The sequence below is a fragment of the Lampetra planeri genome, chromosome 4 (assembly GCF_965212315.1).
Source record: "Lampetra planeri chromosome 4, kcLamPlan1.2.h2, whole genome shotgun sequence".
Lineage (NCBI taxonomy): Eukaryota > Metazoa > Chordata > Hyperoartia > Petromyzontiformes > Petromyzontidae > Lampetra > Lampetra planeri.
In genome coordinates this window covers 25582608-25595317 of record NC_136110.1, presented here as the reverse complement: position 1 = coordinate 25595317, position 12710 = coordinate 25582608, and the positions used below count along the sequence as shown (strand labels likewise).

Here is a 12710-nt window from a genome sequence, read left to right as displayed (position 1 = left end):
AAAATGAAAAAATGGGTGCATTGCATAACTACGATAATCTCATTTTTGCGTGTAAAGGAAGTATGACATCTTGATTTGAAGCTTTCGTAACTGCAGGAATCCATATTCTTTGCTTTTTTCGGTAAAGTCACTTATGTAGAAAAATAAAATAAAAAATAATGATATATTATCATGATATATTATTTATTATTTATTATTTTATTTTTTTACCTACGTGACTTTACCGAAAGAACCAAAAGTGTATGAAGTATGACATTTAGAAACTGGTGACTGATTGCTCTTTTCAACAATCTTACCGTACAGATTTTTGGAGCGCTTTCATCTGATCCCTTCAAAGTGAGCGATCATTTCTATGGCACAGGGGAGACCTTCCTGTTTACCTTCAACCCAGAGTATCAGGTTGGTGAAGAAACACACATTGTTCTCTGAAAGCAATTACAAGCCGAATGCATAATTTGAACCTCCCTTTGCACTAAAATAATGTGTTCGCCACAAGCCACTAAAGGCGAGCTGATTGATTTAATTTTGACATGTGCGAGTCACTGTGCCCTTTGCTCTGTGGGAAGTGGGGATGTTCTATTCCCGGCGGTTATTGGTCGTATTACAGATCCGCATTGGCCTGTTCTATCGTTACACAATCATTAATATTGCTCATTGCTCTCTCGCTATATGGAAGACTGATAAACTCTATCTGACATGTTACGAAACATACCTTCATTTTTTTTTTACATATCTCTACGCAACTACTGCTCACTAAGTCAGTAGAGTCTACTGGTCATGCTGTGCTGTATATTTTTAAAAATCCGTAATCAGCATCATCGACACTTCTCCTTGATGACACCCACGCAAGCAGTGCTGGATACAGTGAATGGCATTTATTTTTACTATTCTCTAATTACAATATATTTATGCGTTCAGAATTACGTCCCTATACACATTGCAGCACATGCTAGCAAATGTACAAAGCGTTTCACTAAGCGCTGCAAAAAAAAACACAGTTCGAAGACAATGACTGGAATCTCCAATAATCAATGAAAATCGATAGGGGGTATTTGAGCCAAAACAGGGCTCAAGTAACAGGCATCATGAGATCTTATCCTTTGCTCGATAGGATCTGCTCCCTGCTGTCACTGATTGAAAAAAAACTACACACACATTCACCTCCGAAGGTTATATTCCCCGAGATGTTTATCCTCATAATTCAGTAAGAGGAAATTACACATACACGTTCATCCCATTGACTTTGCCTCATCGCACATATTCCCATTGCAGTGCTACAAATGGACTGGCGACAACCTATTCTTCATTAAAGGAGATATGGACTCGCTGGCAATCGGCGGCGGAAGGTTAGTCCTTCGTACACCAAGAGCATCACAGGGGTTTATTGCTCAGCGGACAGCGGTAGAGACCATTTCTATTTTAATCCCCGAATGTGTGAGCCCACGTGCACTTGTGTACGTGTGTGTTTATTGCAGTGAGACTGATTCTGTGCAGAGCGGCAATGTCGCGGTTAGCGCGCTGCGCTACAAACCCGGCAGACTGTGTTCGATTGCCGCTCACGGCCAACACCAGTGACAATTGTCTGAACGGGTCCTGAGCCACCTCCTAGGTCGACTCAGCCTCAAATGAGTACCTGGTGCCGTGTGTAAACATCGCCACTGGGGAGACAAAGGCAGCCGGGTGTGGTGCTGGTCACCCACCCCCTCGTGTACCGTGCTGGCTTTCATAGGCTAGAAAACAGAACTTGCTCCCAACAGTCTGTTAAGGCTATGCGGGGGATCTTTGTCTTTGTTTGTTGCAGCGATACTGATTCTGTGCAGAGCGGCAATGTCGCGGTTAGTGCGCTGCACTACGAACCCGGAAACCTGTGTTCGATTCCCGCTCATGGCCAACACCAGTTACGATTGTCTGAACCGGTCTTGAGCCTCCCCTTAGGTCGACTCAGCCTCAAATGAGTACCTGGTGCAGCGTGTAAACATCGGCGCTCTGGAGATAAAGGCAGCCGCGGCGTGGTGCTGGTCAACCACCTTCTCCGTGTGCCGTGCCGCCTTTCATAGGAGCTCACTAACAACATTTGCCCCAACAGTGTATGAAGGCTATACGGGGGATCTTTGTCTTTGTTTGTTGCAGTGGACAATTTGGCTTGTGGTTGGATGAAGACCTGTATCATGGACGGAGTCACTTCTGTAAAACCTTTAATAATGAAACGCTATCGAAGAAAGAAGACTTCTTCATCCAGGAGGTTGAAGTTTGGCTGTTTGAATAGTGGATCACTACGGGGCTGTCCAGGCTGTTTAATCCGATCTCCTTGTGGCTTCTTTGCAATACCTGTTGATGTTGTATAGATAACTTGCAATGTCAATAATATTTGATCACGGTGGAGCTTTGGGTGCCGCTGTATTTTGACTCATCATGTACGAAAACCGCTTCAGTGGTAGACGTGAAAGTTATGCATAATAGGAAACCATACAATCCAACGTGAACAGCAGTGGAGCAACACAATCGGCCTTTTAACATCAGCATGAGCAAGAGTAAAAGATATACCGATGTGATTCGGTGCACCGTACATTGTGTTGTGTGCTTATAATGTGGCACAATTCTCTGTCGTTTCCTCAGATTATGCGATTATGTTATAGTCACCCATCACAGCTGCTTATGTAGCTGTTCAGACTGTATAATGAGGGTTGAAATAATGAGTTGTATAACTTTGAATATTTAACGTTGCTTTGGTGTCAGTAGTCACTAGCTCATTATGGTGTTATGCCCTGTAGGTTTGAAAGATGCGATTGAATTTTTGCCAACAATTTTTCAAACAGTCAAGGTTATGCCACTGAGCTTTACGTGAGAGAGATGTGAAATGCAACAACATCAGTTACGGCTTAACCCAACAGAAACATACATGAACACAATTTGCATTATAACAACATTGTATGTACTTGGTAATGCCAATTAAATAAAGTTGAGCAAATACATGATTACGTGTTAATAAATAATAATACTAATAGAAAGTAATAAATGTTGTTGCTATTTGCACACGTTTATACTTAACCCCAACCAATGCTTAGCAATGCTAAGGTGATCCTACAATGCAGTGTATATTGTACACATAATGGTGTGCATTATATTGTATATTGTGTTGCTTGGTCTGCCAGTTAATTGAGTCTGTGTCTATAACGTCCGTGATAAACCAGTAGAGTTATACAGTCGTACTCCGGATTCTCTCAAGCTTTCAGATGGCGCTAGCATATAAACACAGTGACATCCTTAATCCGTAAGATGGTGTGTGAATCCAATATATGTGCTGGTGACTATGTTATATGCAAGAGCATTTATTTCATTCCGGCATGCAGTAAGTGCAATCGAGTGCATTGTACAACATAGCAGAGCAAACTCCCCGGAATATCAAGCACGTCTCAAAAACAATGGCAAAAGGATGGTATCTGAGAAGCTGCAAGGACGTAAGTAGAATGCAATGATATTTTAAATGCTTGCCAAGCAGGCGTGTGTTGCTGTGGTGGTTAATGGATAGCTAAGTGCATAAGGATTTTTTTGAAAATGATGTGTAAAGTCGGCTATTGTTGTGATCGCATCGCAACAACTGCCTGTCATTTGCAATACCAGAGGTTAAGAGAGGGGGCATTTTGGGTAGTGCTGCAAATCGTCCTGCAAGAGTATCTTGTGCGTGTTCGTAATTTCAGTGGGAAAAAGATTATTTCAATAAGCAACAATGGTCTCACAACAGTACCTTAACTCTCCATTGTCGTGTCTGACTCACCGAGGCATGCTACACTATACTGTAGCTGTATAACCCACTCCTGTAATGTCCTAGAGCCATATGTATCTGTAGCACAATAACTGTTGACCTGCAATTTTTATTCCTTTAATTTTTCGTTGGGCATGTGTAGATATTGTTTCCATACCGAATGCATATAAAACAGTTAAAACCACAAGGAAATTATTTTTAAAAAGTATCACTTTGTTTATATATTATACTATACAGTTGGGTATGATTGATACTAATTGGATCATTTTTTAGTTTTTGTTGTTGAACATGCTGATTTGGAAATTCTGACAATGTGGTCTATTGATTTGCTGTCAGTATGGAACTGTATTTTATGTCATGAAAAAAGTAGGTCATTCAAACTATGAATGCACTGGTTCATATTTTCTTTTTCCCTATATTTTCCCCAATAGTTTGTATCTACAGTATATACAGTATACATGCTCTTGCCGTTTAATATGCAGTCATTATGATTGCTCAATAAAAATCATTAAAAACACTGAAAAAAAGAGAAAAATTGAAGAAGAAAAAAAAGAAGTAAACTTGAATGTTTAATATTTTCATTCCTGCTAATGTGTATATTTTGTTGTACATTTATGAATGTAAAGTAAATGAGAAATTATATATATACATATAAAGTTTAATCTGTTATGGTTTACAAAATGCTGGTTTAAAACAGCCTAGATTGTACCGGACATGCAAACCTCACTGTCCTGAGTGACAGGTGGCTTTCGAGTATTAATAGCAAATAAAACAATCCTTGGAATTATACCCATTGCTGGTTTTTGTGATGTAATTACCAAATACAATCATTTGTTAATTTCACTGTCAAGGGTATTCGTTCATGTGCTCCTGCGAACTCGTAGAGCCAATTGTGTGCGTTGTTGTGACCTATGGTACACGAGTCACAGTTCATGGAGATGTTTGATCTCAAAGGCATATGGTATAGATAATAGCATTGCCATATTTTCCGTGATGAGAAAAAAAGAATAGTTTCAACGTACACAACTTCTTTAGTTGGAATTCTTATATTTGTGTTTATTGCATCTTCACCGTCATTATCATTAAAACTATGATTTCACCATTATGATTGCAGCCGTCAACTTTGTGACCGTTATCACCATCGCGATCATCTGTGCGATTGGCCAGTTTTGGTACCAAGCGTTGTACAATCTCAATGTGAAATCGATTTTAGCAGAATGCACAGTTTAGAATGTGTATTTTTTTCTGGAACTTCATGGCACTTTAGTTTCAGTTACCAGAGTTCATAGTATGACACATTTATGGGTTATATACGAGTGGATACATCGTCTAAAAAGTCAGGACCTCATTGTCAAATTAAAAGTCTCAACTGGATGTAATATTTAAGCGAGAGATCGATGTTCATCATCCACAGACTTTTGTTTTAATGGAGTTTTCTCAGAGCCAGAGCGACTGGAACAGGGTATTATTTGATGTTGTATTCTATATATGCAATTAAAATGTGTTTTATGTATATTGCTGAGCCACAAGTAAACATCCCTGATGACATTTCATCAAAAGATTTTGGGACTTATGTTGGTTTCTTATACCGTAATACACAGTGAGACGCTGAACATCCACCACTGTTGCTGTTGGCTCTCGCCATGACAAGACCTGCAGGGTGGGATTGCGAGCAGACCATCGGAACTGGAGCGGTGTTTCAACGTCACTGTGGACGTTCCCGCAAATGTCATGTAGTTGGTCTCCAGTGTTATAATTTGTGGCAACACTTACGCGATATATTTCTGCAGGCTTTTAAATTCTCATGTTTCCTTTCGTTAATGGTCCACACTTTCGTTAAGGTGTTTCGGAGCTGAATTCAGAGGTCGCCTGTTTGATTTACATCTTCTGGGCGCCAGTTAAAACCACGTGCAAGTTTATTAAATCCCCCCTGCCTCCCTCTGTCCACCCAGCAGAATATCAAAATCTGAATATTTATACTGGAGGAATCCGATGAGCTATCAAAGATGTCCAGTAATATACAAATGGTCCATTCCAGAGTTCGTCGATTTGGCAGGTGGCATGTGAATGTGTAAAGTGTGGAGGATGTCTGAGCATCATTGAACAGTCGGCTAAATACCCTCTAGAAGGGCTCTCTAGAACGCCCTCTCGTGGAAGCCCTTCTACCAGTAGTTGTGTGAGCAAGCATTTGCATGCTTGCCTTTTTATCTTCTGTAGAGCCAAGCTTCAAAATGGCAAGTGGACATGCACGCTGCCAGTGATCGACTTTAAAAAAACCCATCGCGTACTTAGATGGAAGGCTGTGCTCTGGACAATTCTCTTTTCCCCCCAAGATAGCCACTCCAACACTTGCCGCTGTCACCACAAGGCCAGTAAAAATCGGATACTTCGGAAAATATCCCAAAATGTATCCCGATTATGCTCTCGGAATCATGTTGATGTAACGAATCTCGCAGAGCAACGCAAAACCGTCTCCGTGTTAGTGAGTGGCCCATGGAATTTGATATCGCAGAGTTACCTCTGAAATCCATTCAATTGAGTGCTCTTCCGTCCAATAGAGGGAAGTACACATGCTCAGCATACGCGAGCAATGTTTGTTGGATAATAGTGAAAACGATATTAAATTCTCACAGCTGGAATTAAAATACAATTCAGTGCGACATGAAATGTAATGGCATAGGTTGTGTTGTGCAGTCATCGGTGACCCGCTGAGACCATAACGTCATTAGACTTGAGATCCCGGTTTTAACCACGTGTGACTGCCTGGATTCAAATCCAGGATGTCGGCGGGAGCTCAACCTCTGTCTCGCATGACCACCTCTTAATTGAGTGTCAGCTTTGAGCAAGTACATTTTAAGACAACGGCCTTAATTTTTTGTCCACCTAAAATTGTCTACAAGGCTTCACCACGTGGGCTTCTGTAATGTTTTGTGAAATGATTTCCTTTGTAAAAAAATATATCATTTCCAGAAGAGTTGCATGAAATAAAAGCTGTGATATGTTTTCGCGTTGTACCATATGTTGCTCGGCATGATGTCTGACGTTTCGCTCCGCATGCTGGGAGCTTCTTCAGTTCCTCTTCCTGAAGAAGCTCGGAGCGCATGGAGCGAAACGTCGAACATCGTCACACACAACACGCGGTAAAACCCAAAAATATTTGAGAGCGAATACCTTCGCAGTCGCTGAATTAATACAATCTTTAACAATTCCAGAAATTGTCTGATAAATTAAGTCTCAAAATCTGGAGGAAACGTCTACATGTCGATTGTGGTAATCGCTTTATATATTTTTTTACATCCATTCATAAAATCGCCAAGTTCTTCATATTCCACAGATAAGTACTATTAATTATTTTGCTTTAAATAATGCTGCTTTAAATTGAAAATGACCAGAGGTCTAAGAATAGTATATACCGTGCTGTTTAATGTGCTGTTTGCAGGTGGGCACTCCCAATGCTTTATACCATTGGCAGTGCTCGACTGCTTACGGCAGGTGTTGTATACTTAAATAGCCAGTGATGCTGTCTGTGCAGTGCTTCTATGCCAGATCCTATATATATACATATTTATATATTTAAGAAAATGACTGTTTGAAACTTACACTGTAGTCGGACAATGTTCTGCAGGTGAATTTAATAGTAATAAAAAAAATGTGTGGTTTAAATGTTATTTTACAGCTTTAACGTGGAATTATAATGGTGTAAAACTTTGGTGTTATGGTACACACACACACACGTTTGGTTGAATAATAGCCTTGAAAGTTTTGTTGCATTGGCCTTAAACACCGGTTAGTTGTGTACATAGCAGGACAATGGAAGTTGCAATAAGGCACATTCGTACTTATGTTGTGGTTTCTAATTAACAGGTTTGGAAAGGAGTTGCTGTATTTTATGCATTGTTGTTGGTGCACCAAAACGGTAAATGGGGTTTATTGAATGGTGTTTCCTTCGTAGTTGATGCACTCCGTTGTTAATTAGACTCTTAAATATCGTGACCACCTTTGTAATAAGTTGTGTGGTTGTATTAAGGCACTGTACCACCTTATGCATACTCTTACCACTGTATATGTAGGAAATACAGTGTAATGTGCTTAATAAAAATAATTAAACGCAAATGATGTCGCTACATTTTTTTGCATACCGGTACGTACAGCAACAGGCTAATAGAAAATTATAGTTAATGTGAAGAACAGTTTTCTTGACCGCAGGGACATGTTTTCTTTTCTCAAAGCACATACCGAAAAGCAAAACACATTCCTGCGGAGGGAGCTGGTAGGAACGTTGGGTTGCTCGGTCAATGGCCAGGGTCAACGGCGGCGTGGTGTATTCCGCAAATATGCCCGACTGTGAGGGCGGGCACACGCCGGCGTGAGTAGGTTAAACGTTGAGTTTTATAAGGGCAGCCCCTCCCCACCCAGCCCTCCCCACCCAGCCCCTTCCTTCTCACCCAGCCCCTCCCCACCTTCCCCACCCATCCCCTTTCTCCTCACCCAGCCGCTCCCTACACGACGGACGGGCACAATAATCCCCTGTGGGCTGGTGTAACCAGGAGGTTCCTACCAGTAATATAATTTTTCTCTGGGCGTGAGATGCAGATTAGCAGGGGACTTCTATCACAGCTCGACATTGGAGCCAATACACCGGCTTATCTGCTCCGGATTTGGAGGGCAGCATAGGGCAAAGAGCATCTGTGTTGCGGAGATATGCTTGGCGTGCCAAGACGGGTCTTATCATTTTAGATACAGAGGCCATTACCCACTCCCCTCCCCATCATCCTTCTAAGAGGCCTCCAGAAAACACCACAGCACTAGGGGGCACTTATTAGTAGTACAGCCATTAAGTCATGTCCAATTACACAGGCTGCTTCAAAAAAATGTTAACACTTACATGGGACTATCGTTTTTAATGGAAAAAGAACGGACACTACACACTGTAACATGATAAATGCATGTTAATAGCTTTCAAAAGTCTCCACTTGTTCGCCATCATTGTAATCTTCTCCAGGTGGTCCTCCAGAGCCCGGAGGCACATTTCTTGTGGTGTTGTTGCAAATTCGAGGAAGTGTGAACATTTTTTTGAAGCACGCTGTACTTTGTTGACAATTACTTGGTTTGCGGCTGAACATTATAATCTGAACGTCTAGAAACAGTTCAATTTGTCCAGTCCTATTTATTAACCAAATAAAAAAAAATGTTTAGTTATAAAAAATAAAGCTTACAATTATTCACATGTATCTATTTGGTTTCTAAATAAAACTCGGCATTTCCAACTGTTCCTAAGCTTTCAGATATAAATTTTCAGCCGCAGGCCAAGGAATTGTCAACAAAGATTAGGTGGACATCTGTGCAAAAGTGCTTCATAGCTCATCGGATTCCTCCAGTATTCTGATACAGCTATTACATCATTTTTAGTGCCTGCAATAGTAAGGGTATTTAAATATTGAAGCAAGTACGTATACACGTGATGTATTGCATTTTAGTGTTACTGTGCTATGCCTGTGATTTATTGAAATAATATAAATATGTTCCGCAAGTTTTTTTTCTCTCCCTAAAACTGCATAAAATAACATTTGACATGGCATAGGCACAGCTATACATGCGTAATAAATACAAATAAATTATCTGCATGTGTTAATAAGCAAGGTGAAATTAAACTTGAGTGACATGTATCTATAGAATTTGACAGTAAAAATGAAACCATATTACATGAAGTGAGAGGAAAACATTGCACAACATTAATATGGGATATAAACGTAACAAAATTCGCGACATTTCACATCCGACAACAGCGTACAATTTCAAGATGACACCTTAAACATGAATCTCAAAGCGTGTTTTCTCACACTTCAAAAAAACCCACGAACTTTTGTCCATGGCTTTCAACTTTTTGGATTTTAGGGCAACACAAAAGCCACCCGTTTCGAACAATATGCGTTGTTTGACATCCTCCGGCACCACCGACTCGTTGCACCGCTATCGCAGCAGCGTGATGACAACGTGGTCGTCCCTGCCCTGCCACAACATCTCGCCCTCGAAGTCCACCATGCCGTGCTTCCTCGCCCTCAGCAGGATGCCGACCACCTTGTCGGAGATGCGCACGTACCGATCGAACAGCTCCCCGAACGGCATGCGCACCCTGCCGTCGCGGCCCTGCACGCCCATGCCATTGATGATGAAGCACATGTCCTCCATCTCGCGGCGGATGTGGCGCTCGGCCCTCTTGGCCCTCTCCGCCGTGAGGGTCCCCTCCTTGGGGCGGCCGTACCCCTCCTCGCCCTTCTGGAGCCGTGTGGCCAGGGCGTGCTCCGCGTCGAAGCCGTCGCTGAAGGGGTTCAGCTTCTGCGTCTCCATGTGGTCTTCGGACCACTTGGCCCAGCCGCTCTGGAGGTCCTTCACGCGGCTGTAGCGCGACTTTTGCCTCCCGCCCTTTGACCTGTCCGTGCCAGGTTTCGCGGACGACCGTTTAATGCCGATCGCCGGAGCTTCCGAGCCACCGCCGTCGTCGCCGCCGCCGTGGTTCGTCGCCTCGACGGCTTCGCGGGCGCTGCCTTCCCCCCGCGCCACGGCGAGGACGTCGCCGCCGTCGATGCTGTTGTTTCTGCTGGCCTCCAGAGAGCTCAAGCCACTGTCGCCGTCCTCCTTCTCCGCCTGACGCCACCCCGTCGACAGCTCCGAGACGAGGCCATTGCACCGCCGCCTCAGCGTGGGCGACATGCGGTCACTCAGGAGATAAAGCTTGTCGTCCACCGCACTCGGGGGCTTCCCTTGGTTTTCCTGAGCCGACGGCTCGAAGCGGCTCTTCAGCATGCTGGTCATTTCCTTGCGTTGCTCTTTCACGCCCCGTCCATTGCCCCTTTCGCGAGCTCCAGTCCTGATGGACGTGTTCACGTCGGGCACGAAATCGGGCTGAAGGTTTTTCAACGTTGGCATTGTGAATTCTTTCTTTGCGGCGTTTTCTGCGTCCACGGACAGCTTTCTCGTGAAGGAACACTGTTCGCCATTATCGCCATCTTCGCATCCAGGCGCCCAGCCTGTGGGTTCATTAGATTGCTTATTTTCATTCTCCTGAGCCCATTGCTGCCAGCCCTTCGTAAGGCTGTTCACCATGCTCACACACCTGATCTTCCGCACGATGTCTTTGGTGCTTCTTTTCAACGTTACCTGTAAAGGTCAAAGAGCGAGACGTGTTACCATGGTCAATACGTTGATGCCACCACACCTCGCCAAAACGTTTGACCTCTACCAGGTCCCACGGATGGCTGCACAGTCTACACGCGATCTCCAAAATCTGCCCTGATAGTATTCCACGATATTGTATTAAGTCTTTCCCTTGGTTTCCCGAACTCGTGTAGGCCACTCCAATACCTATCCTGGCAACCGGCCTTCCTCAGCACAAGACTTTCCATCATCATATCTGTATGTACTGTGTGTTGAACTTATTTCGCACCGTACGCAGCCAACCGTGCCAATTGAAAGTGCACGGAAAGGACAACAAACTATACACAACAATCAGCTTTAAAGAAATGAGTTTTCAATCTAGTCTCCAAAACTTTGCCTGCCATTTTCTGTTGCAGACTTCTGTATTGTTTATGCTGTTTTGCTCACTATATTCCTATCGCCCACATTTCATAACCTTGTGCTCAAATGGCCAATGGCTCTTTTTTTTAACCGATTCGTTCAGCTCATGGTCTGTGCGGTAATACCGAGAGAGAGAGAGCGAGCGAGCGAGCGCATCTTGCCTCGAACTACATCTTTTCTCAGACTAACCTGCGAGGAACTCATCTTGTTTCCCAGTAACGCTCGGCAGGGCTTTGGTGAGAAGGCTCATTCGTGTTTCGTTGAGCCCGCTTGAAAGCAGGGCAGGCAGCTGGATATACTATTTATCGCCACTCTGGTATGGCTGGAATCTCCAGTGGGAGACCGGTTGGCTTGTGTGTCACCTAAAGGGCATGGAAAGTTAGAGATCGTGTGACACGGTCATACACACGCATTGGCACGTTGTGTTTTCGCATGTGTTGACAAATCTTTTTTGCAGACAAGGCAGGTTATATCTAGAGATAACATTATTCTTATTACAAAAAAAATACCTTCCAAATATTGTTTGCTCTTCCTGGATATGATTTATTTATTTAATACATAGCAGCCATCCCAAGGTTATCAGACAAATCAACAAAGCTTGCGTTAAAATAAGAATCCACTTTTAAAAAAAGAGTATTTATAGTGGTGTGCTGAGTCGAGGACATCTTTGATACTTAGAAATGTTTGTGACGTCGGAGATTGTGAAAAACATTGGAGAATATTTGAGGATTGATGATGGTGGCCGTGAACATCGGTCTATTTTTAGACTCTGACCATGCCCTTAAAGTGGTTTCAATCCAATGAATAACTGAGTGCCATCTTCATAACACATCCACCGATACCACTGTACTGCATACGTTTCTGCAATCTGAAAGGCTTCTATATTTTTGTAATAAAAAACATGTAAAGGTGCAGCGCTGCGATTTGCCTGCCCACACCACTGCTTGTGGAATGGCCTCCACTAGAAGGAGCTCTATAGAGGCCCTCTAGAGGGTATTTTGGCTTACTCTTCCACAATGGCCAAGATGTTATGTATGCGTGTTGATCTTATTCGCACTGTATGTAACCAACCGTGTTAATCGGTGCAGGGGAAGGACAACAACCTAAACACAAAACGCTGTTTTAAATCGAGATTTAAAATTGAATAGCTCCAGTGGCTTCCTAACATCGGAAGAGGTGGGAGTCCCCACACTTTACCGCAGCGCATGTGACCTGGAGATCAGAGGTCAGGAGATTTAAGAAATTGCCAATAATTGTTTTAACTGCCACGCCGGGAGATCAAACCGGCGACCTCGAGATCACAAGTTCAGTGTGCTTACCATTACACCACAGCCGCATTTATTTTTGTTTTTCGATCCCTAGAATTAAATTG

The 12710-nt window shown here is 43.0% G+C and overlaps 2 protein-coding genes across 2 annotated transcripts in view; one reads left to right on the top strand and one right to left on the bottom strand.

Annotated features, from left to right (window-relative positions):
- The window catches only part of LOC144717860 (oxidation resistance protein 1-like), a 117322-nt gene extending 109446 nt beyond the window's left edge, over window positions 1-7876 (top strand). The window contains exons 14-16 of the mRNA XM_078593583.1: window positions 304-399; window positions 1273-1346; window positions 2131-7876. Coding sequence (XP_078449709.1) covers window positions 304-399; window positions 1273-1346; window positions 2131-2266 — 306 coding nt within the window. The 3' untranslated portion in view covers window positions 2267-7876. The remainder of the gene's footprint in view (window positions 1-303; window positions 400-1272; window positions 1347-2130) is intronic.
- A 1794-nt stretch (window positions 7877-9670) lies between these two features.
- Window positions 9671-11616, bottom strand: LOC144718013 (actin-binding Rho-activating protein-like). Its single transcript, XM_078593871.1, has 2 exons — window positions 11528-11616; window positions 9671-10921 (listed from the first exon to the last, which is right to left on the bottom strand). The coding sequence occupies exons 1-2, from the start codon at window positions 11540-11542 to the stop codon at window positions 9734-9736; spliced, it is 1203 nt and encodes a 400-aa protein (XP_078449997.1). The 5' UTR covers window positions 11543-11616; the 3' UTR covers window positions 9671-9733.
- Between the last annotated feature and the right edge of the window lie 1094 nt (window positions 11617-12710).